This window comes from Kryptolebias marmoratus, linkage group LG13 (assembly GCF_001649575.2).
Source record: "Kryptolebias marmoratus isolate JLee-2015 linkage group LG13, ASM164957v2, whole genome shotgun sequence".
Classification (NCBI taxonomy): domain Eukaryota; kingdom Metazoa; phylum Chordata; class Actinopteri; order Cyprinodontiformes; family Rivulidae; genus Kryptolebias; species Kryptolebias marmoratus.
Window position 1 is genome coordinate 5,754,625 of NC_051442.1, and position 25,634 is coordinate 5,780,258.

The following is a 25,634-nucleotide window of genomic DNA, read 5'->3' on the forward strand; positions in this document are numbered from 1 at the left end:
TAATTTAACAGCAAAAAAGATTTAAATTTGTGAATTTCTTCACTAGCTTGCACAGCCATGTCCTCAGTGATTTATAATGCATTATTGGAAAATCCTTGCAACAATCCTACTTTGAAAACTGCTTTCTGCAGAGGCCCTGACCACTTCCCCATCTCTTACATTACAAAAAGAGCTGGGATGCCTCTAGTCCTTGGTGTAATTGTGTAAAATGCTGGTGGTACAACTACTAAGTGGTCAAAGAAAAAGGTGGAAAAAGGATTTACTCGATAAGAATGCTTTGGTGAAAAGAGAACAAAAACAAATCAAAAGTAAACTGAAGTAACTGAATCAAATACCAAAAGGTAGTGGTTCCTAAAGGCTTTTAAGGCCAGAAAAATTGTTATTTATAAAGACTCGCTTGGTAATGTCAGAGAAGATTACTCTAAAAACACTTTTAACCCAAAGAACAAAGAAAACCAACAAGTATAATTAGCAAAACTACAGAAAAACAAAAAGGTACCAAAAAGAAAAATGGGAGAAAAAAACAACAAAAACAAACACTTTAATTTAAAGCATTCCTTGCCATCTCGTTTCTATGTTTCGTTAAATTGGTGATTTCAATTTATTCCAGTTCTTTTTCATAGTAAAATATTACCGTTCTTGTTTCAGAGATCAATGTGACGCTCATTTTCTTTGGCAATAGATAAACCGTTGATTCAAATGACTTACTCCTCCTTATTATCTGTTCTTATGATAGGAGTCACTAAACTACAGGATATTTTTATGGGATAATTCAGAAATTTCAAATATATCTCATGACCAGTTATCAGTTATAGCCAATCCTGCTTCCATTTTTATAAAAGTCCAGATTGGAGGCCCCTCACTGGGTGTCATGTTTAAACCAAAGCTGCCAGAGCGTCTTACCTCTGATGGCTTCTTGTGCTGATGGCAGACCCATGTACTGCTGGTGCCTGTGTTCTTGGACGACCTGGACCACGACGTCACCTGACCTGCAGCAAATTTTTAAAAGAAAAAGGCAAAAGAATCATCATCGTCGTCACAAAGAAAATGGATAACAGGCCTTTAATCTACTCGTTTTGTTGAACACACCATCTGTTTGAAAAGTGTTATAAATAAAGCAGGTCTGATTTGAATTTTAAGGCAGAATTCTGACGTCGCACACGCAGCATCTGCTCAAATATACACCAAAGAGACTTCAATGTCTGACTGGAGAAGGCGGTTTGCAGAAAATGTACAAGACAAATAAAGACAGAAGCAGAATCGAGAAGCAGCGGGGAATCTGTTACCCATTAAAGAGCAAAAAGCTACTCAAGTTATTAAAATCAGCACTAGGCGATGTTCAAGGCTTTTGTAATTTACAATAGATGTGATTTAAACACAAGTAGAGGCTCTAAAATGAAAGCAGCCACTCTAAAACCTCTGCCACTCAGAGTCAGAGCTTTAGTTAAAAGCGACTGCTGACGATCCATGAAGAGGTTAATTAGGTAATGACGATATAAATAACATCTTGTTAAACGTTTAGTCCAGTGTTCTCCATTAAAAGCTCATTTATGCACAACTTCATTCTAATTAACCGGACTGTGAAGCCAATATCCCACCCACCCCTTCAATCAACAACTCTGAGGGGGTTTTTCTGTGCATTTTACGCAGACGATCGGAATTGAAAGCCTATTCTCAAGAACGCATGACGAATAAAGCAGTCAGGAAAACGTTGCGTTGGACAGACAAAATGGCAAAAGTGGAAAACCACAAAAGTGCCAAAGTAGCAAATTAAAACCTGCCTGCATGTGAGCGCGAACGCACGTGTTGCCTCCCACTCAACATATTTCCCTTTGGGACACAACAGCGCTGCCACCACACTGTCGTTACTCCTCAACAACTAAAGTGAGCTGAAGGAAGAAGTGTTGCCATGCTGCTCTTTAAATGTGACAGTTTCCTTCTCTCTCACACACACACACACCTTGAACCACTTTCTTTTAAAACATATCTTTAAAAACAGTTGAGTATTTGCCAAGTGCTCATGCATATCCTCACATAATGGACTAAAGGTCTAGTAATGACCGAATTTTAACTCGTGATGGACGCCCCAACCACATCTTGCGAGATGCGTTGATGCTCGCAGTACGTGTTGAGGATGACTCTCAGCTACTACCTCATAGACCAGGGGTGGGCAACCCTGGTCCTCCAGGGCCACCATCCTGCATGTTTTAGTTGTTTCCCTGCTCCAACACACCTGACTCAGTGGTTAAATCACCTCTTCATGTTCTGCAGAAGCCTGTTAATCACCTATTGAATCAAATCAGGTGTGTTGGAGCAGAGAAACTAGGGAAACATGCAGGATAGTGGCCCTCGAGGACCAGGATGGCCCACCCCCGTCATAGACTTAACTGCATCGTCTGTAATTATAAGTAAGCTATAGCTTTTTGTGTTGGCCGAGTTAGATTAGTTGTGGTGGCCATCTTGAATTTGATTTACTCCAAATGTCAATGGGTTTCAAACGCAATGATTATTTTCTGAAAGTTTCATCTAAATTCGTCAAATGGTTCAGGAAATAATTCGCTACCAGGCAGATTATTTATTAGTTACAGACATTTTTGCACTTGCCAGGGTCATTTAATTTGCATTGATTGGTGGAGTCAAACTTTTCCAACCCAATAAATGTAGCCAAACATCGTGTCATTTTGGCTCTTAGCACACATCCAAGGCTTCGTAACAAGCAGATTTGTTGTTAAAGCCCTAAAAATGAAAACAGATAGTTCATAAACTTCATACCAAAACGTAACTAAAATAACTTTTTGAAGAACAAGCTTCCTGTGCAGGACTCTCCCTGCTTCACGTTGGTATTTTCCTGTTGTTTTGTAGGAGAACTGCAGTGAGCGCTCCCTTCTCGAAGCAACAATTTGCAGAAGCCACGAGTCACACGCCAGCATAATCCTGCCTTTAATTGTTGACATCTGAAGCATTTTAAAAGCTTCTGGAACTCGAAGTCACATAAACCACAGCCAATAAACTCAGTCTGAGATGATGTAGCAAAAAGTGGTTAAAATTATATTAAAAAAAGATTGCTCAGTTTCTGGTAATTATGGCAAAGCAAAGAAACTTAGAGAAGCTTCTGTTTGATAACTTAACTACTGCCTTGGTTGGCGTTCGCACCGTTACTTTGGCTCACCTCTTCGGTTTCAATTTTTTAAAAACAGCAACGCCCACTGTTCAGTAAATTCATCTTCCTCATAGCTGGGCTTTTTTTTTTTTTTTTTTTAAACACACAAACACTAGATCTGGCTTGTGTTTACGCTCTACTGGGAAGGGCAGATGAAAATCCCTGATTACTGTTTTGGTTTTGATATCAATACGTCTCGTGTTTGGACGCATCCACAGGAACGCAGAACGACCCGAGAGCACCCAACACGCCAGCAGAAATCCTGTACCCACATTAGTGCTAAAATCCATTTACTGAACTCAACTTTAAGGCTCCTGACGAGTCAGCTGGGCAGTTTATTTCTGCCAGAAGTCAAAAGTTTCAGACATTTGCGGCTGAAGATGCTTTAAATAGTTCTGTGTGCCTCTTTCTTCGCTGTGACATCCAGAGTGTGAGGCTCTGTGACGTGTTTGTGTGTTTGTTTGACACATGTGGTCAAGGTCTGAGGGAAGTGTTGTAGCTTTTTTTTTCCTCTTGAAGACAAAATGTGCTGAGTCAACCACCCAGCTGATATTAAAGACTTAACGGGACCCTAAACGTTTCTTTCTGAATGCTTACGACTGCTGTAAATACATCTGCTGCCCCGCACGTTTAATATTCCTGTTTAGTTTAATGAATTCTCACATAAAAACCCTCCAGAACACGTTTGACCTAATTAACCCGAGCGCTTCTCACACTGAACGAGTGCAGCGCCAGTCCTTTTAAAGGTTAATCACTCCAATTTGTAACAGGCTCAACTTATTATCGCCCCCCCGCCGAAAGGCGAAGACAGACGATAATGTTTTTGCGCGCGTCTGTGTTTGTGTGCCTGTTAGCAAAATCTCTCATGAACCAGTGAATAGATTTTAATGTAATGCACGGAAAGTAATCACTGGATGCACATCTGCAACTGATTTGCATTTGAAGTCAATCAATTGAAAATGGCTTTAACTCAGTCAGTTTTACAGATATTGAGCCAAAATCTGATATGGTAGTGGCTGAGAGTCATTCACAACACAGACTCTGATATCTGGTTTCAAATCTTGCAAAGCTGCACATGTTGCATGTTGTGCATAACAAAGTTTGACCTAACAGCTCTGTCATGTCTCAGCTCAAGAATATCTTGGAATGAGAGTCAGCGGGCGATATGCATTCCTTCAAATGAATGCTGAGCTTTTCATTTTTAAAATGTTGAATTCCAACTTCTGTCTGCAAGATTTTGGACGTTAGGTAGCAGCAATCCTGGCCACCAGCAGCAGAAACACTAAACAAACTTGGCTAAACGTAGGCGAAAGTTGTCCAAGAGTCTGAATCTCTCCGCGTCACCGTCGCTGTTTATATTCCTGTCACAAGATTTGTACAATATGTGTGATCTTCTGCAAGTGTTGGAGAGCCATACTATTTGCCCGTCTGTGTGGTAAAAAAAAAAAAAAAACATTTAATGAGGCCGTGCACTAATCTGCAGCACAATTTGATTGTAGTCTCGGCTCTGCATCTGTGCAGGTCACATCTACACGCCTCACATATGGCAGCAGCAGCGCTCCGTCGCCGTGACCAGATAACCAAGCGGGCCGCAGCGCAGTTGAAGGTTACTATCATGGCCGCGTGTTAATTAAAAGCCACGCTCGGGGCTCCAGCAGCCTAAATTATCACGGGCATCCTTCAATTAGAAACCTGATAACCTCCAGAGGAACAGATGCAGCTGAAGTCCTCGCTGCAGCGGTCAGGAGAAGCTCGCAGATTAAAAAGCAGACAGCTGGATTTCCAACCTGAAACAACTACTTTACCCAGAATTATTCTCTCAGTAAATCAAAACTACTTTCTTTTAAGTAAAAAACAAGGAATTCCTTTTCTTACAGCCTCAAGATTCATTCTAAAAATTATTTATAAATCTAAACGGCAGCATAATTCATCACTGTTAGTTATTTGAGATGAATGTGCACAAACAGAGAATACCCCCATCTGGTCCTGTAATAACATCTATTGATTTTTCCATTAACGTGTGATAATAAAAGTATTTTTGACACACATTCCAAAGAAAGATGGTCCTATATGGAAAAAACGGCTTCTTCCAATTGAATAAAAATGTGCCAGAAGGCAATAATTCCAAATCTGTCTGGATTTTAATGTTAAAAAAAGAATTTTACTCAAACTGTGGGGAAAAAAAAAACATTAAAAACTTCATCAGCACAGCAGGTTTTAGCAACTTCAACCCCAAAATTAAGTGCTGTCTAACAATACATCAGGAAAAGTACCAATTTTTTGTCTGTTCTCTCTTGACATTTCCACAATGAGAGCATGAGAGGAGAATTACTGCAAAATGAAAGCAGCAAAAATGCATAAAATTAACAAAGGCCAATAAAAAAAAAAAAAAAAAAAAAAAAAAAAAAAAAAAAAAAAAAATTAGGAAGACTAGCATTAAAGTCACTCGAAGTCTTTAATGGCTTCTGATGTGCAAAATTAGTGTAAACCAGAAACGTTCTCGACTTTGCTGCAACGATCTCCGTGTTTTAAGAACCTGACTGACTGTAGAAGCAGCTCTGACAGCTTCTGCAAACAAAACCCGAGCTTCTTCTCCAACAACCAAGAACAGAAACACCGCCTGACGTTCCGAGACATTTACGATGAAAAGCTTCAGTCCACCTGTGAGAATCTGACGGCAATAAACCTCCGGGTCAAACACTGTATTACTCATACGGCAACCGGACCGACGTCATGTGTGACGATAATGTGATGTGATGACACAAATAGAAAGCTGCAGGCGCTGGTGGAGAGAGGGGCGGTCAGTTTAAACAGCAGCTCAGAGATCTGAGGCACCGTATTTTCCAGACTATAAGGCGCACTTAAAAGCCTTCGATTTTCTCCCAAAAAACGACAGTGCGCCTTATAATTTGGAGCACCTTATGTGTGTAAGAAGTCGTAATGTTTTAGTACGACTTTGGTAAACTACAAAGCTGCACCGCTTGCAGCATTAAGGATCAGTTTGTGTCACTTAATGCGCCTTATAGTGCGGAAAATATGGTAGTCTAAAAAAAAAATACTGGAGAATTAACTCCTTAAATGTTCTAACAAAGGAGTGGAGTACAACTCCCATCATCTGTGACTTCATGCATCATCTTGTCAGTTTTTTCTCTTTAAAGGTTTCTTAACTCGAATGAGCCGATTCCAAAGGCTGATAAAGAACGATGCTTAAGTTCTTCGTGAAGTTATCTCCATTACGTGAGACAATAGTAGCTTCTAAGAACCAAAAGCATTCTGACTTTTTTCCTTTCAAACCAATCCATCAGAACCAATCAATTGCAAACACTTACATTTTTAGTAAATGTAAAAAGAAAACTGTCTTAATATACAACCTGATGCTTAGAAGATAACACAGGCCACTCGTGATGACACCATGAAGGTGATGAATTTAATTAGGACCCTCAAACTAAACATAAATAATAAAAGCATAATATTAAAGCATAAGGTTACCATTAGGTTCCAGTCAAAATCCATTAAACTCTGCTGGTGTGATGCCAAATAAGGACTCTTATCTTGAAAGGCGCATCATGTGAAGCCTCTTTAGCCTCGCAGATACGCCTTCCTTCTACTCCGCTTAGCATGCCGAGGTATGACCAGTGACAATTTATAAAATGTTAAACAGAGTCTAAATAATTTAACCAACCAACAAATCACCTCTGTGTCAGGGAAAGAAACGTTTACTTGTCAAAAAAAAAGCTTAAAAAATGGTTGTTTTCATGCAGGTTCCAGTGCATTATTATGCAAAGCATTAAGTAACACTTTTTAACAAATTTCTCACTTAAGACTTCACTCTTCCACCAACTCATCCATATCTGGGTTTTGTTTGCTGTTTTATTTCATCACTGTAACCAAATCCACAGAGGAACAGGAAGGTTTGCATGAAGAAAATCCTGAACTCATGTAACTCACTGTGCAGCAGCAGCACAGGAACTCACCTTTTTTACTCACACACACACACACACTCCTGTTCTCCAAGACTAACTTACTGTCAGTGGTGTCAGAGTCGTTGCTGCTCGTGGAGTATTTCCTCCTCTTCTTTTCGGTCTGCATCTGTAATGGAGGGAGGCAGGAAGGGCAGGGAGGGAGAGAGGGAGGAGGGGTGAGGAGAGAAAGAGGAAAGGAAAAAAAAAAAAAACAGGAGTGAGAAGATGTTCAGCATGAAAGCGTTAATGAAATCACGCGCTGATGACGCCAACCTGTCAGGGCCTCCGGCGGGCCTCCTGCCAGGATAAACTGAGCTGATCGCTGGTAAACATCAAGGCTTTGAGTTTACCGGGAACGTCAGGATAATATAAACGTTCCTTCTTAAACTGCACAAGTCCATATATATAAGCCAAGGGAATTCATCGTGTTCACTTTACTGCAATCTCCCATTTTTCTTACATTAATATTGTTTAAAAAAAAAACAGAAATGCAAAACTCAAGCTTTCCTCAGTCAACAAAAGCTTAAAGAGACATTTTTAAACCTGTGTTTCTGAGTGACGGACACTTAAAAAAATAAATAAATCTGTTTTTTATGATAAAATATTTGTTCTTCTAAAACTTTTTACTGTTTCCATCAATTCTCAGGGCTAAAAAAAGAACAAAACCAAAAAAATTAAATAAATAACTGATGGATAAAACTGAGCCATCTACAAAGAGCCATCTACAACAGGTAAGATATTTAGTGTTCCTGAACTCCACAGAACCCCCCTTCACAAAATCCTCACAATCACTTAATTCAACTTGTTTTAAACTAGACACTTTAAAATATTACATCATAACTAACTTACAAGTGAAAAAAGAAATTAATGAAAAACCGAGCTTTGCTTGAAGGAATGCATGTCGCCTGCCGCTTTTCACGCCAGAGTTTGAAACTAAAATCATCTTATGCTGAAAAATGTCTGAGCTGTAGCCAGACCTGTCGAGCCTCAAGAGTAACATTAAGCCAATATGTGTTGTGAATGACTCTCAGCTGCTACCACACCACATTTAAGCTCAACATCTGTTAAATGGATACAGTTAGAGCCATTTTTATGTTACCTAATATCAGTTAGCTGTGGTGGCCATCTTGAGTTGGACTGACTCCAAAAGTGAATCACTTCTAAATGTACATCAAATGATTCTTTCCTGAATGATTCATTAAAATCTGTCCAGTGGTTCAAGAGATATTTTGCTAACAGACAAACAGGGTTGACTCAAACAGTTGGTGCTAAAGTTTTAAGCAAAGGTCTCGTGTATTGGATTAGCACTCGAGGCATCTGTTGTGAATGACCCTCGGCTACAACCACTCTAAATTTTAGCACGACTTCTGTAAAACTGACCAAATTATAGCTGTTCTTGTGTTTGCCAAGGTCAGCTGGCTGTGGCGGCCATCTTGAATTGAAGCGGCTCTAAAAGTTTATCAGTTGTAGATGTGCATCCAGTGGTTTCTTTCTGGGAGTTTCATTAAAATCTGTTGAGCAGTTGATGAGATATTTTGCTAACAGACGCACACATACTTTAACACACTGGCAAAAACATAATTGCCAAATAAGAAATGATTATACAGCCGTGATTTAGTAAATATAAAATACTGTCAGTCGTAAGCAGCCATCAGATCTCCACACAACACCTGGGGGAGTCTTTACTGCCATCTTTAACATCAAACCAAGAAATCTCAGTTATAAAGACGAGTGCTCCTCCTTTCTGTCAAACTCTCATCGATCTACAATCTGCCAGGAATTCCTCCAGCAGTTCTGGCTCAAAGCACTTAATGTCAAATCTGTGTCAACTTAATTTGTCACCTACTTCAAATGACTGTAAATCTGAATGGAGACTCCGGGGCTACAGAGGAGGATCAGGTGGCGCTGGAGGAGAGGACGGCAATAAAAAGAAAAAAAAAAAAAAAAGACTGCAAATCTGCAAAAAATAAATCAAGATAAACCCCCAAAAGCACTGAAAGTGAAATGTTTTAATTAAAAATGAAGCAGAGTTTAGATTCACCAAACGAGGACAAGAAGTCAATAAAACAAAAAGTGAAAAGGAACAAGAGCAAAAGGATGAAATGTTCTGGATGTAAGAGGAAGAGAGAAAAAAAAACAAAAAAACAGGGGAGTAAATGATCAAAAGGAGCAGTTGTGAAATTAAGTTTCAGCAAACCGTCAGATCCGGGCAGGAAACCCGAAAAGAGGAGGTGCGTTCCAACCTTCACTCCACGGCGGAGGGCAGAGATTTATGTGGCAGTAAAACAAGGTTATTCCCTCGTATATGGGGCTCTTCCTGAACCTCCGTCTGCCCTGCATACACTTAACTACTGACATTTATGCTGACAAAAAAAAAAAAATACACAGCTCTCTTCTTCTGCCTCTGACTATTTCCAGTCCAGGACGTGCCATATTTCTCCCTCCACCTCTTCGTCACCTTTCCCCAACCTCCACACTTCAGAAAAGAAAAAACAAAAATTAAAAAAAGAAACGAGCACAGAGGGACACGGAGAGCCCGCAGAGGAAGGTTAAGTACATTATCGACTTCCTCAACCTCTCGTTTTTCTCTCCATCTTCTCCCCATCTGTCAAGTCGGTCCTCATCTCTCTGCTTCTGATGAGAGCGGTTAAGTGCATCGCTGACTTCCTCCGGCTTCGACTGTCTGTCTTCAAGTCTCGCACGCTTGGATCCATCTCAGCGTTTCCTCCCGCCTATTAAACTCACAGACGGCCTACTTAAACCACATTTTGGCAGCCCAACTTTTTGTTTATTGTTTTTTTTTCCTACTTACTACCAACTTGGGCCGAAGGAGTGCTGAAAGGTGTGGCGTGAAGTCGGCGTGGACGTCTGGTTATTAAACCGAGCGGAGCGGGATTTACAACTGTTCTGTGAGAGGAATAATATTGGTCTGACCCACGGGGAGGAAATAACATCTGCGCTGGAAATGAGGACACTTCTCGGTGCGTTAGGAGCCGTCATTGGTTCGGTGGTCTGATGGATAAATAAACTTAAAGAAAGATTAAATTTGCAGCATTTACTAATAAAAATAACATTATTCTTGCATCTTACGTTATCTGTTTGTGCTCCAAGTCTGTGTTCAGAACCACTATCAGCTACTACCACACCAACCTGTCGTTCAATGTCTATAAAACTGACTCAGTTACTGTTAATTATGCGTTTGCTGAGGTCAATTAGCTGTGGCGGCCATCCTAAATCAGACATTGATTTGCTTTCTATTGGTAGAGGCGTGTTTTCGATATGATTGTAGCAAGCTGAAATCAGGACTGAAATTGAAGTTTTACAAACTGCGTAGCTTCATTGCAGGAGTGGATAACTGAATATGAAGCTTGATCTACAAAAGAAAGAAAATAAATGAAAAAATAAAAAAAATGCTCTGAGCAAAATCATAGATGACAAAAAAAAAGGCAAAAAAAATACTCTGTGTAAACAGTTACAAACAAATACAGAAAAGCTGGAATTGAATATAAAAAATACAAGGAAATACTAAAAATGTTGGCTGTGCTGTGAATAAATCAAATGTTCTTGGTTGCTTTGGGTCGTAAAACTTGTGGATCGATAAGAGCCATAAATCACCAGCATCTTAATGATGAAAGATATTGATCACAAAATAGTTATTAAAAAAAAAAAAAAGAAGACGACAAATCAACACGGAGTACATCAAGGACAGTTATTAAACTATGAAAAAAACATGACCCAACAGAGCTTCTGTGGAGAAAAGGACATAAATCTAAAATCAATAAGAAGACAAGGAAAAAAATAGTCCTGTTTTACAACCAAAGGCTTTTTGTTCAAAACATCTGACTGGCTCTGGGACCACTGGGGCGAAAACTGTTTCCAGCATCTGATTGTGTATTATTTATTAATAATGTGATGCTCTGATGAGCTACAGGCCAGATATGGGCCCAGGACACAGCAAAATGTAGCATTAGGGGCTCCTAAAAAGTGCTGGTTGCTCTCATGACAGCAACTTTTCATGTTCTTCAAACGTCCGGGTTGGAGGAGATGCAACAGGAAAACGGGTCTTTACAAAACCATGTGAAAAACTTAATTATGTAGAAAAAAAAAAGGGGTATTGGGGTGGGGGCCCAATGAGGATACTGCATCAAAGGTGCCTTTAAAACTGGACAAATCAAGTCAGGACATTTTGTTAAAAACCTTTAACCTTTGATGAAAATCTTTGCATGTTTAAGGTTTCAATCAGGCCTTTGCTGAAGATTAAAGAGTAACTCTTCCTCAAGAAAACCCCATTCCTATGAGTCTTCAACCTGACCGGTATGTTTCTAAATCCAGATTAATCTAAATTAAATTGCCTTTTGTAATCTAGTCTGGTCTGGATTATTTAAATCTATTGCTGTGACTTTTTCTCCCCCAAAATCAGCAGCTAATCTCGTGAGATTAAAGCCAGGTGGAGCTCTGCAGAAGACTGGGCAAAAACTACAGAACGCTGGCTTATTGTTAAAAGGAGCAAAATGTTAGCTAAAAAACAGCTGAACGTTAGCTGAAAGCCTAAAGTAACAAAAAGGTTGGCTCCAAATAGCAAAAAGCTAACTGAAAGCTAAAGCAGCAAACTAGTCGGTATAAAGCTAAAAGTAATAAATGACTATCTAAAAGTTAAAAACAGCACAAATCAAGCTTAAATTAGCAAAACGCCAGCTAAAAGCTACAAGTAGCAAAGCAACAGGTAAAAGCTATCTGAAAGCTAAAGCAGCAAAATAGTCACGAAAAGCGAAAAGCAACAAAAGATTTACTAAAAGTTAAAAAGAGCACAACTCAAGCCAAAAGTAGCAAAAATCCAGCTAAAAGTAGCATAAGAAAGCAAAATTAAAGCAAGCATGCCGACTTAGGTTTTAAAGAACAATGTTTTTGATGAACTGCAGAGATCTTAATGCACGTCTATGGGAAAAACATTTCAAAATAAAGTTAGAAAACCTAAAAAGGTCATATTAGCCATCGCCTGAATGAACCGAATGTTTTGATAAGTGAATGGATAAAAAAAAAAAGCACAAAGTGTGCAGAAGTATTTGGACTGCAAAATAATTAAAAAATGCATAAAAAACCCCCCCCAAAAAACAGGACGGCAATAGTGTAAATGCTGAATCAGCGTTCACACAGTAAGAACGACTACAGGAGGACACTGTTCCAGCTCAGTGAGTGAAACAAAACTAAAACGTGTTTCTACGGCAAAAAAAAAAAAAAAAAAAATTACAGAAATAACCTTCAGCACGGATATAAATCTGTAGATCACATTAATATTTCATCGGGTTTAGACAGCCACCAGCAGCTTTCATTTGAAATATATCATCTGCTGCATGCCACATTTGCTGTGCATAACTTTGAGTCAGCTAAAACACATTTACAGTGAGGAGGTTGCCTAATGCATGCTGGGAAAGCCAACCGCCCGGGGAGCTAATTAATTGGCCGACTATGACTCCGCCGAGAGCGGCGCGTCCGACTGAACGCTTCGAGGCGATCGTTCCCCAATGTGTGCAACAGATCGCGCGTGAGGAAACGCGTGTATGTGGACGCGGGACCGCAGGTGGGAAAGAAAAGCATGACTCGGCTGTTTTGCAGCAGTTCACATGCTCCGTAACACGCCCCCGTGTTAATAAAGTAGGGTGAACTTTTAAAGAAACAAAGCGTGTTGGGGGGGAAAAAGTCGGGATAGCAGCTGTTCCTGCTCAAAGACTAATAGCCTGTACTTGATACATGACTGTTTCAGGGTGTCTTCTCACCGCCGGCAGGTTCATAGCAACTCATTTACACTTGGTAGCATTTCCTCCTTTTTAGTTTTTGCTAATTTGAGCAGGTGGAAGCTGAAGGGAACAAAATGTGGAAATCTCTCCCAGCAAGTGATGGCATCGCGTGCTTCTTTCTGAATCAAAAATACATAAAGTAGAATAGAACGATGAAGCTCCTAAACCTCCAATCACTGAGGCGTCCATTTTATTTACTATAAAATAAAAACAACAATCCGTTAACTCATCCATGAGCCTTTTTTGGCTTGGTTTAATTTGTGCTAAATAAAAAATAACTGACGTCATGCATCGTTCTTTGTATGAAGTTGTATTTACCTAATTTTAGGAGTTTGGTAAGGATCAGATGACTGCCGGATTTGTGCAACCTGTGATTATTTGTACACACAAAAAACAGCAGCAGCTGGCTCTAGCACGTCGAGTACAGCCTGGGGCGATTTAGAGCTGGCTCTGCTCAGACTAGCAGCTAGCTCGTCACTTTGGTCAGAATTAAACTGCTTCTCCAAAGAGCTATCTAAAACAGATCAGGTATCAACTGAGATATTATCTGAATTGGCAGATTATTCCTGATTAATCCTAATCTTGTTTCGTCTTAAATTACCTAAACCAGGCTTCAATTACAAGGACATAAAAGAACTACAAACTATTGTTTTTTATATCAGTTTCATTTGTCATTTCCATTCTAAGCCATTGAACTCTTGTGGATTATTTGATTTCCAAATGGATTGAGCAACAAACAAAATTAGGGCAAAATTATGGACATTTCGAGTCCCAGCAGCGATGAGCACAAAACAAAAAAACGTTTGTCCAGTCACGCCAAGTTTTCATTTTGGCCTTCCCTAAATACACCAACAGGATATTTGCTGGACTTTGTCTCTCTGTCCTCAAGCTTCCAGATCTGTCTGACTGGCTGCGTCCCATTTGTCGCCATGTCCATCCGTCTGTCTGACTGTAAGCTTGCCATCTGTCTTTCTCTGTGTCTGACTGCTTGACTCTTTGCCTTGTTGTCCCGTCTACCCATTTGCCTGCCATCTGTTTGTCTGTCTGCAAGTATGTCGTTCCTCTGCTTGGCTGTTTGTCTCCGTCCTCTCCCTCAGACGGCCCCGGAGGATGACGGTGCATTTAAACACTGGTGGACGCTGGTGTCTTTTTTAGCACTTTACACCACTTAAGGTCAGTGCAACTACAGCTCCCATGACGGTGATCTATTATTAAGGGACTGTAGCTGCAGAAACCCAGCAAAACACTTAGAAAATACATAAAAATATACACACAGTCTTCCCTTGAGATACTTGGCAGAATAGAAGACGAAAAAAAAGCTAACAGAGCCGTCAGCGTTAAATAGATTCGGTTAAAGATCTGAAATATGCATTTGTTTTTTTATTCTTAGTGTCAAATAACCCTATAATGAAGCTGCTCTGTGGCTGCAATGTATGCTTGGAAACAAAACTACCAAATAACAGAAATTTTAACAGTCTTTAGACGTGATATCAGCCATCAGCTCCTGGAAGTGCCACAGGTCGGTCAGTTTGATAAAGAATCCTTGCATATAAATTGCTTCATAACAAACCTCCTCTCTGACGCCGTGCTGTGTGTATAAAGATGAGGGTTTGAATGCCCAGGGAGGAGATTTGTGTGTCAGGGAATTAAAGTGTGTTCTCATTTGATTTCTTGTGTGTGTGTGTGTGTGTTTCTTACTTGTTTGTGGCTTTACCTGACAGGGAGGGACATATGGAGCCTTAAACAGGATTTAAAAACAAATCAAACCAGAAAATGTAGAGCCTCTTTCTGTTTTTCCACTTCTATATTTTGTTTTTGTTCACTTTTTCGCTTACAATTGAAAGTGATGAATTGTTGTCTTCTGACTTAAATATCCTGTAGTCATAGCAAGAAGGTACACGTCCTTTCAGTTTTCAAGATTATTCTTGTGTTAAGCACGGTGGTGGAGGGCTGATGATTTGGGCTCGTTTGCAGCCACAAGCCTGGCCACCTGGCAGTCATTTAATTCAGCATTTCCCAAAACCACAAAATATTAGCAACAAAGACCTGTGACCACAAAGATTGCTGGTATAAATACGCAAATATTGGTAAAAACCCCATAAACCAAAGGCTTAATAAAAATACAGCTTTAACCCCAATACCACTTTTATTAATTTATAACTACTGTTGTACTGCTTTTTATCAATTATGATGAAAATAGGTCATATTTTTTAAATGCAAGTTCATATCTGGAGATTTAAGGACATCCACTTGGTGTTTCATGACCCACAGCAGGGTCCCGACCCCAACTTTAGGAACCTCAGATTTAGCCAACCAATAAACTCATCTATGTACCAAAGTACAACAGAGACAAATGCGAGTCCTAAAGTTGGAGCTAGGTCCAACCCGAGTCATGCAACAGGACAATAAACCCCCAAACAGCAGCAGAATGACAGAAAAAGCAAAGAATGCAGATGTTACAAAGGTCCAGTCAGAGTTTAGACCAAAGCCAGACTGAAATGCCACACTGGGACAAAAACTAAAGACCTCTATATGAACAAAAGAAAACACCAAACTCAATTAACTGAAGCATCATTATAAAAAGAGGAATGAGCCAACATTTCTCCACCACAGTGTGAGTCATTCAGAGAAGACCGCTTCCTGCTGATAAAGGTGGTTTTACAAGCTACTGAATCAAAAATGTATGCATTTCCATTACATTTTTAATCAAATAAATATAAACACTGAGCTTTATGCATGGTGATGATCATTTGGAGGTTGTATTTATCTAACAAGACAAGAAAAATTTTACGTTTCAAATGAAGAACCTCAGCATTACGGAGAACAAACATATTCATCAACATTACTTCATCTACTATCCCATCCCTCCTGTTCCCCTATTCTTCTTTTAGTCTGAATCACTTTCTTTTCTTTCTGACCCTTGCTTGTTCTCATCTCAACAATTTCAGTTGTTTTCTTCGTAATGAAAAACAACATGGCAGCCAGGAGGAGAACCAGAGAGCAGAAATCAATGAATGAATTCTGCACCACTTATTGCCTATGCTGTGTGTACGAGAAATACAACGATGAGCTTTAAAACATGCAGGGCAGAGTGCAACACATATGCTCAAAACAAGTTTTCACTTTATCCAACATATTGTACCGCTCTCCCTCACACACACACAGCTATTTTTGGAAAGAAAGCCTCACTAGAGGAAAGATGGAGGGGAAAAAAGACGATTGGTTTGACAGGTAAAGAGGAAAAAAATCATCAAACACAAGAATCATAAAGATCTAAAAAGTAAGGTTTAGAGACCAGGTAAAGAAAGAAAATGTCACAAACACAAAAAGTGTAAATAAAAATGAAAGGAGACACAGAGAGAGGGAAATAGAAATAAAGATGAAATGAAATAGAACTGTTGTGAATGAGCTGAAAGAATCAAAATGTCAGGGTGAGCGAGTGTGAAAATGTGTGATGTTGGGTATGAACTATTTACCTCAACATCAAACACAAGTCCACACACACACACACACGCAGTAACAAAAAAGGAAGACATCACACATCAAACATCCTCATCATAGCCTCTCTAACAGGTGTGCAAGAACGACAATGGCAACCTTCTCACGCCTGAACATGAAAGTTGGTGAACGAATGAAACAGGAAAAAATGGACCTGACATTCGGAGAAAAGCAGCAGAGGGTTTTTTTTTTGTTTTGTTTTGTTTTTTTTACTTGTCGTTTTAAATTTTTACTTTTTCCATCCATCACCCATTAGCATGTCAGATTGCAGAAGTAACAGATCCTGGAGGGAAACCCAGACATCCCTCTCCAGCTCCTGAGGCGTTCCTAGGTTCCTAATCAGACACCCAAATGACCTCAACCGACTCCTTCCAAGGCGAAGAAGCAGTGGCGCTATTTTGAGCTCTCCCCCCGGATGATGGAGCTCTTCGTCTCGTCGCTAAGGCTGATCCCGGCCACCCAGCTGGTTGTATCCAGGGTGTCGTTTTTCTGGTCATGATCCACAGCTCGTGACCACAGGTAAAGGTTGGAGCGTAGACAGACTTAGAGCAACGCCCTCATTTCTACCAACGAGGCCGCCAATCTGTCAATCCAGCTCCACCCTATCATCACTCATGAATAAGACTCGGCTCAGCTTGAGACAGACTCATCCCCGACCCGGGGTTCCAGTTGAGAACCATGGCCTCACACTCGGCTGTGAACCGTTCTAGTGCACACTGAAGGTCAAAAACACAAACAGAACCACATCATCTGCAAAATGTAGAGACAAGACCCTGAGGTTCCCAACCTGATACCCTCCTCACAACGACTGCTCCTTGAGATCCTGTCCACGAACACCACAAACAGGAGACAAGGGACAGTCCTGGTGGAGTCCACCCCACACCAGTAACGACCTCATCCTTGTGTCGAGGATGCGAACACAGCTCTTGCTTCGGTTCTACAGGAATCAGATATCTCTTAAAAGTGACCCTGGTACCCCGTACTCCTGCAGCACCCCTCACAGAATGCCTCGGGGAGGGGTCGTAAGCCTTCTCCAAAAAAAAAAAAACCAAACACACGTAAACTGCAGAGTCAAACTCCTATGACCCTGCTCAGTATTTTAGTACAATTCCTAAGTGCTGAGAATTTAAAGCAGAGCTCCGAGTGCATAACAGAGAACAGAGGGGTTGTCAGCGAGCGCAGACTGTCAGCTTGTCAGCGCATAAGAAGTTTCAGATGCGTTTTTCTTTTGTCCACCTCACACATGTTTGACAGAACAGATGCGCTTCTATTAATCGATGAAGCTGCCTCTACAGGCAGTGTAAAGGCCCACTCTTCGCTCCCTTTGGTGACCTAAACTCAATAAAATGTGCCGAATGACCGTACATAGAAAGTGACAGGACCAAATCCTTTTTCTTTTAGGAAACTCGGCTGCTTTTCTAACTCTCACAAACACTTCTGTCCCTCTGTATGAACTATTCCCTTTAGTTTTGTAACATTGGCTTCATGTGGTCTGTCTCCTTTCCAGGTTTTTATGATTGTGAGGATGTCTGATCTGTAAGCCAACCCAATTAGTAAACTAAGCTAAAACTCAGTCAGTTTTACAGACACCGAGCTAAAATTTGATGTGGTAGTAGCTGAAACTTATCCCCATCATATAATTCAAGCACAAAGAGATCACACAAGATATTTGTCAGTTTCATTATAATCTGTATACTGCACTTTTATTTGTCCAAGAAGAAAGATCTCCATTTAATTGCTCTACACTAGGTTTATTTCATTTTTCAACATTTTTAAACTTTGAATTATTGGGAAACTTTATGCTTATCTGACTCATAAAGTTGAAAACAGAAGGCTGTTCAAACTTTAAAGTCAGGAGAGTCAAGTTTGTTATGTTTTAGGAACAAAAGCTGTGCTACTAAAAATGTTGCCGCCTTCCTGTTGAAATATGTGAAACTGAAAGTTCAAGGAGATAATTACAGTAATTACACTAACAATAATTGCATTAATTACACAATTTATAAAAAAGTGTGTGTGCAACATCTCTAAAGAAAGCAGAAAAAAAAACACTTTGTGAGCTTCTGCACACTACTTGCACAGTGCAACGCAAAAGACGGAAAACCACAAAAAGACAGAAACCACAGAGTACAGCTGTGCTTAACTTCTCATCCATGAGCTTTAAAGCTGTGCTCACGACCTCCCTCAGCACAACACACACAAACACACACAGCTCGTGACTGACTGGAAGGAGCAGAGCCACTTAAAGACAGGCATGAGTCACTCCCTGATGATGATATCACCAGCACCATTCCCATCAGCCCTTTCCCCCGTGGGCCCCCGTCGAGCGCTCCGCAGGGACACACTAGATGGAAGGAAGCTCATTTCTAATGTCAAACAGGATGAAGACTGTCATCTTCGCTAAATGATTTTTTAACTGCTCTTGGAAGAGCAAAAACTCTCTGAACTATTTCTATTTTTTTTTTCTCCAAATACTAAAACAAAAATGTCTCCAGCAACATTTATCACCGTTAACACAAGAAAACTCAAAGACAGGAGGACTCTCAGATCATAGTTTTGCATTTATGATCAAATGAAAAATCCTACTCCACACCTTTTTTTCTAGAAGCATCTTAGTTAGAATAATGATTTTGCACTTTTTTTTATATTTTTTGTGATTTAAATACTTTTTCCTATTCTTCCATTGTTATCACAGACAAGAACCAGTCCTTTCAGTTAGTCTACGCAGTTTTACCCACATTTGTTGTTTTTTTTTGGTGGCATTTATTTCGTCATTTCCTTCAGAAAGCCTAAAACTTAAATTAGAGACTTTGATAAACTATATCAAAGAGGATGACTAACTTTAAAAAATTTAAAAGTTTACCAGCTGTGGAATGGTTAACATGCTATACGGCATAAATCATTAGTTGTTTTAAAGTGATCCAACTTAATTATGAACAATTAATATCTTACCTGTTGTAGATCGCTCCTTGAATGATCTCCATTTGGAACAAGAAAGTTTAATTCTGACTGGATTGACGAGCTTTAGGCTAGTCCGAACAGGAACAAAGTGGATGATTGCTGCTTTCAAACAACTTCAGTCTCAGAAAACCTCATGGCGGCTCTTGTGAAAGCCACTTTATAAACCTTTACATCACCACCAGTTTCACATTACATGGTTATTTACATCGAACAAAAACTGGCAGCAGCAGCTTGCTGTAGGACTTTCTTGTGCAGCAGGAAAAAAAAAATCACAACACTTCTGACAGAATATCCATGAAATGTGAGTATGACAGTGATGTAAAAGGTTCATAAAACAGCATTCACCTGAACTGCCACAACAGTTTTGACACTTTAGTTGTTTTAAAATGGCAGAAATCCACTCTGGTCTTGGCCCCGCTCAGACCCGCTGTAAGGTCGCCAATCCAGTCAGATTTAAAAACTTTAATTCTCCAAACTGAGGTTGCTCAAAGAGCTCTCTGCAGCAGGTAAGATATTATTGTTCATACCCTTTCCACAAAACCCTAGATTTAAACTGTCACTTTAAGAGAGCCAGTTTGGTCTGCTGACATGAAGATAAAAACAGTGAATCATGAATAAAGCTGATAAGTACTTCATAAAAATACAGTAATCCGATGAGGACGCAGTACTTTAGGGGCAATAATGTAATGACTGTTATAAAAGATATGTTCTCATTCTTTTACCAGGAAGACATCATATAGAAACCAAAACAACGCAACCTTATCTGAATATTTTTCTCCCCCTTTTACAATCTAAATGAGGCAGATCAAACACACACAACCTTATGTATCTGAACACTGAAGAACAGAAGTTTCCACGTGATCACTTTTGTATGACCACAGTAGGAACCATGTCTGGCATGTTTTGCAGAAATGGTTTCAAATCTTTACATGTACATTTGTAGAAAAGATCACCGTCCCCATTCTAAAATCATAAACATTTGGCTGCATCAAACAGAAAGCATGTTGGTGCACACAGAACCTGTCTGTTAACAGAATGACATATTTTAATAAAACACAAAGTAATAACTGGATGTTCATCTACAACCGATTAACTATCAGCTGAACTGATCCAACAAATCAAAAGACAAAAATCTCCATAACTCAGTCAATTTGACAGATATCGAGCTAATCTTTGGTGTGGTTGTAGCTGGAAGTCATCCCCAACACACACTCCGAGGGCCAACATACATTAGGAGAGCTTAGTTTAAAAACTTTGACATACACGGCCGTTATGAATACCAATTTAAGAGAGAAGAGGACAAGCTTCAATGAACTGAACAGAAGCTGTGCTGAAATTCTGTTACGGCTTTTGGTAAATCAACCCAAGGTTATCAAATTTCCACCCCCCACCCCCTTTGAAAATCTTCTGGAGGCACCCCTGCATCACCATAAACAGCTTCCTTGTGTGACATTAAGTAAAATCATAAAGTTTATTATTTTACCGTAGCTTATCGTTTAAACTATCCTCATGTTGACGATTAAACAATTTGTTTTATGCCCTTAAAGGGGTTTTGTCTCAATAAAACAGAGTAAGCAACTCCAGGAAGGAAAAGTTGTAAATAGTGAGTGAAACAGTGTGAGGTGATTACTCATGTCATCAAGAAATAAATAAATAAAAACAATATAATGGTAGAAAAACTCCACATCCGAGCCCCGACGCCCCTATAGATGTATGCACACCAACTGGAGAGGCATTGGGCCAAAGAAAACGAGCCACAGGAACCAAATAGATTTCCTTTATCACCTTGCTGGCTCCAGCCACTGAAACATTAACGCAATATTTATTGATACTGCCACTGCTGCTGCTGCATTATGAGATCAGGAACAAGTGAGCGGAAAACAGAAAGAAGGGAGAGACCGAAGAAGTGAGTAAGGAGGAAGAAAAAAAAAAAAAAAAAAAAAAAAAAACAGACTGGAGGACCAAATAATTTCCCTTCACTAAGCCTTTTGCTTCATCTCCTGAAATCTGCTGACAAATAATGAAGGAGGTGAGCCAGAGAGGCTGGGTCGCTGCCAAAACCACGGGAGGAGAAAGAGCGTTCAGGGGGAGGACAGGTGGGAGGAGGAGAGGAGAGGGAGAGTTAAGGACTTGCAGAGAGAGATGGAGGACTGATCCATGCTGTCTCCACTGCCATCAGGAGTTCATTAACTCAGGATGGGAGTGTCAGAGGGACAAAAAGGATGAGGAGATGGTGAAGCAGCACTCTGCCCTTTAATCCTCATGACCTCAACTACCACCACCTCGTTTAACTACCTGCACCCCCGACCCATCATCACCCCCATCCTCCCAAACCCAAATTTAATTCTCTATGAACTCCAATCACCAAGCTTCCCCTCTGACATTTTATTCTCATAACCTGCCACTGTCTGTCTCCGTTTGTCTGTCTGTTAGCAACACGAACAACTGGACAGATTTTAATGAAACTTACAGAAAGTAATTATTGGGAGTGTACACACACACACACACACACACACACACAACTAACTTTCAAAATGAACCCAATTCAAGATGACTGCCACAGCTAACTGGTGTCAGAAAAACAAACAACAAAACCTGACTATAATTCAGTCAGTTTTACGGATGCCGTGCTAAAATTAGGTGTGGCTGTAGCTGAGGATCATCCCCAACACATACTCCCAAGTGCCACTCATTGTGAAAGATCTTTGCCTTAATCTTTAGGATTAACTGCTGAAGTCTACCCGCTCTGTCTGTGAGCTAAATATCTCACGAACATGATGCATTTTAATGAAATTTCAAGGAAATAATCACTGGATAAATGTCTACAGCTGATTAACCTTTTGGAGCAGACTCAATTTAAGATGGCTGCCACAGCCAACTGACCTTACACAACACATAACTGGCTACAACTCAGTCACTTTTACAGATATTGAGCCAAATATTTGATGTGGTGGTAGCTGAGAGTCATTCACAGCATATACTACTAGTGTGACATCTCATTACAATGAATGAAATCGTCATAAACTTTTTGCTAAGGTTTGACCGAAACGGCTACAACTAATTTCTGAGCATATGATGATCGCAGCAGGCGATATGCATTCCTTCAAAGAATGCGAGGCTTTTAAACGTGATGGTTCTAAATATAATTTTTCATCTAAGACAAATAAGCAAGAAGCACAAAAAAACATTTTACGGTCTTACTGTGAATAAGAGCCTTATTTCTTTCTTAGATCAGCGGGTGTTTAAACAGCAAAGGAAGATGGCACATATTGTTTCTGTCAGTTGTTTACTCAGCCTTTCCCTCCACACAGAGATACACACGCAGTTTTCTAAAACTCATCCCATCTGGAGCTCAGGCAGCATCTGTCAGCCTGTCCATCAACATGCTTACATTCCTCAGACTTTTTGTTTGTGATCATTAAAGCAGGAGGTAGCAGGCAGAAACAGAATCAGCACGATCCAAGAATCAGAAAGATATGGGAAAGGTATCAGGGTGGTTATAAATGATGATATTTACCATATATTGGTTTGAGCTTTACGCTTGATACAAGTGAAAGAACCCAGCCTGACCACTCTGAGAGGGGGGAAGGACCATGTTTCCCAAAAAAATTAAAAGAAAAAGAAAGAAAAAAGCCAGACAGGAAGTGCTTTATCGTGCAATACCAAGTGTGACCACCAGGGCCAGGCCTCACCTGTTCAATACAGGTTTTAAAAACAAGTTAACTTTTCCCTACAAATCACTCCAATCTTAAAAGCCAAATCCCCTCCTTGTTGGCATTTTGAAAGTAAATCCAACAATCAGAGGATATTTTCACAACATTTAACAAATGTTAATTTGTGGCTCCCCTTTTTTCTTGTCCAAAATTGGGTCACATCTAGATCTAAAATAAATACAAAAAATAAAAAAAGGCTAATGGCCAAACACAGAAGCAAGACAGAGGATGCATTAATTAATATACTAAAAAACGCCTCAAGATATTTTAAAATGCTTGAAAGAATCTTTACTTTGCAGATGAAAACATCTGCAGCTGTGCTAACAAGTAGCCTAAAAACTCTACATACACCACAGATATACACCATTATCTTTACATAACGATGTAAATTACATGTGAGGTTAATGACTCATTTTACTGAGAGGCAGTGAACGACATGAGAATAAAGGAGACGTCTTCTGAGTTCACTGTAAACTATAACAAAAAGATCATTTTAACATTAAATCCATTAAAATCCACTGCTCTCAGTCAGCGTGCATCAAGATCTGCTGGCTTAACAACTAGAACGCCCCTTCAAATCCTTCCTCCAAAAAATGGTTTCATGCATGTAGCATTTTTGTCATCACCAGTGATGAGTTCAAGCTTCGCAGTTACCCTCGGCTAACAAGGCTGAGTCACATAAGCGCAGAAAGTGGGGAGGATAAATTAAAACGCCCCCCTCTGAACATTAAGTCTGACATCATCACCTGCCCACTGAACAGCAGGTTAGCATGTTGCACACATGAACACACTAATGAGGCTCCAAGCCACGGAAGGGTCATGTCTGAGTGAGAGCATCGACAAACCCCATCCGCCACACGGCTGGTTTCATGTTGCAGAATTCCCCAGGAGGAAGACAAAGTTTGGTCAACGGTTTAAATCCTGCTGCCATGTAAAACGATTATCTTTCCCCGCAAACTCCTTCCATCATTTCTGTTGCTTTTTAATGACTGTATAAAACCTTATTTCACCCAAAGCAAGAAGCCTTTTTTTTCCACAAATCAATGAAGCCAAAGTACATGAAGCATCAGGGGAGCACCTGCGTGACCCGGCAGCACCTTCAAGTCCCCCGTCCTCAGCAGGAGCTCTCGACTGTGATAAATTTACATTAATCTGCATCAGCATCAAATGTTCAATATCAGGAGTTTGTAAACAAAGTAAGAGAGAAACAGAAAAGGCCCCAAAGACGCACACAAAAAAAGTTAAATCAGGTGTTGCACGCAGGTAAATATCTGACTATTTCGTGTGTTGATAACCAGAGACTCAGTAACGTGACAGAAACAGATCCATAAGTGCTTCCTCTCCGTCGATTTCCATCCTCCTCATGTGACACATTTCTGAATCCCACACACACACTGCCCTGCAGCCATCTTTATTCATGTGTACATACATACGAGTGCTTGTGTGTGTGTGTGTGTGTGTGTGTGAGAGAGGGACTGAAGCTACAGTTTGTGTGACGTCAGAGCTTCATTCATGAACATCATCCCTCCTCCTCCTCCCGTTCGTCTTCACTACATAGCTGCTAATGCGATACAACGCACCACGTGGGGGTCCTTACCCCCTTTTCCATCCAATAGGAGCTCGCTGCCTGACACAGCAGACACAAGTGATGCTACACTCGCGTGCACATGGGCACGTTTCCTCCCCGGGTGAGCTTCCACGACGTGATGAAGATGAAAGAATCCAGGGAGGAAACCTCGGTCAAGATAAACGACGCTGTAGATGGATTAGGAAGGACGCAAATATGGATGCAAAACAAACGGCTCTCATCCTTGATCACAACGGTCGCTACCAGGCGAGAAGACCCAAGGGAGGGCGAGCGCATGAGTCAAAACAAGATGGCCCAACATCGGGAGAGATAAATGAAAGACCAGGAGAGGGGCGACTGAGCGACAGAGAGTTGTTATGCCCCCACACACCATGACTCATCTCCAGTTTCCTACCCAGCGGGAGGAGGGCTGGTGAGGATGCACTCATCAGAGAGAGACAATCTGAGGAGCTCGCACATGCATGTGCGCTTGAGTATGACTTTGAAAGAAACAAAATTAAAAATAAAACAAGCAGACAGAGTAGTTAAGACATGCTACATATGAGGGGCTGGAAATGTTTAACTAAGTACCCCCAGATGATTCCAGCTTCATTGAATCAAGGCTTAAGCTTAAAGAAATGTTTGCACCATCGGTTTATTAATAAGCACTAAGAGAAAAGCATAACATTCTGTAATGATCCTCCTGGCAATTATAAAATGTAGGTGGCCATAATGTACTGCTGAGAAAAAAAAGAAAAAAAAAAAAAAACACAAGAGGGAGGCAAATGCTCCACTTATTCCTAATTAATCCTGCTAACATCTGCAGCACCATGTCTGATCTGCATCCAAATGTCAAGTGCTGCTTTTGTGTTTTGTTTTCCTTCCAGTGAAGATGCAACAGCATCCTCCTCATCCTCCACAGAAACACAGCCCTGACTTTGAGAAGGTAAACAACAGCCACTCCCCCCCTCCCCCTCCCCC

General features: G+C 40.3%; 1 protein-coding gene across 2 annotated transcripts in view; it reads right to left on the reverse strand.

The window, feature by feature from the left end:
* The window catches only part of jade2 (jade family PHD finger 2), a 169,229-nt gene that overhangs the window by 141,839 nt on the left and 1,756 nt on the right, over window positions 1-25,634 (reverse strand). For both annotated transcript variants that reach the window (XM_025006726.2, XM_017419881.3), the window contains exons 2-3: window positions 7,186-7,249; window positions 904-989 (exon numbers count right to left, since the gene is read on the reverse strand). In XM_025006726.2, coding sequence (XP_024862494.1) covers window positions 904-989; window positions 7,186-7,249 — 150 coding nt within the window. The remainder of the gene's footprint in view (window positions 1-903; window positions 990-7,185; window positions 7,250-25,634) is intronic.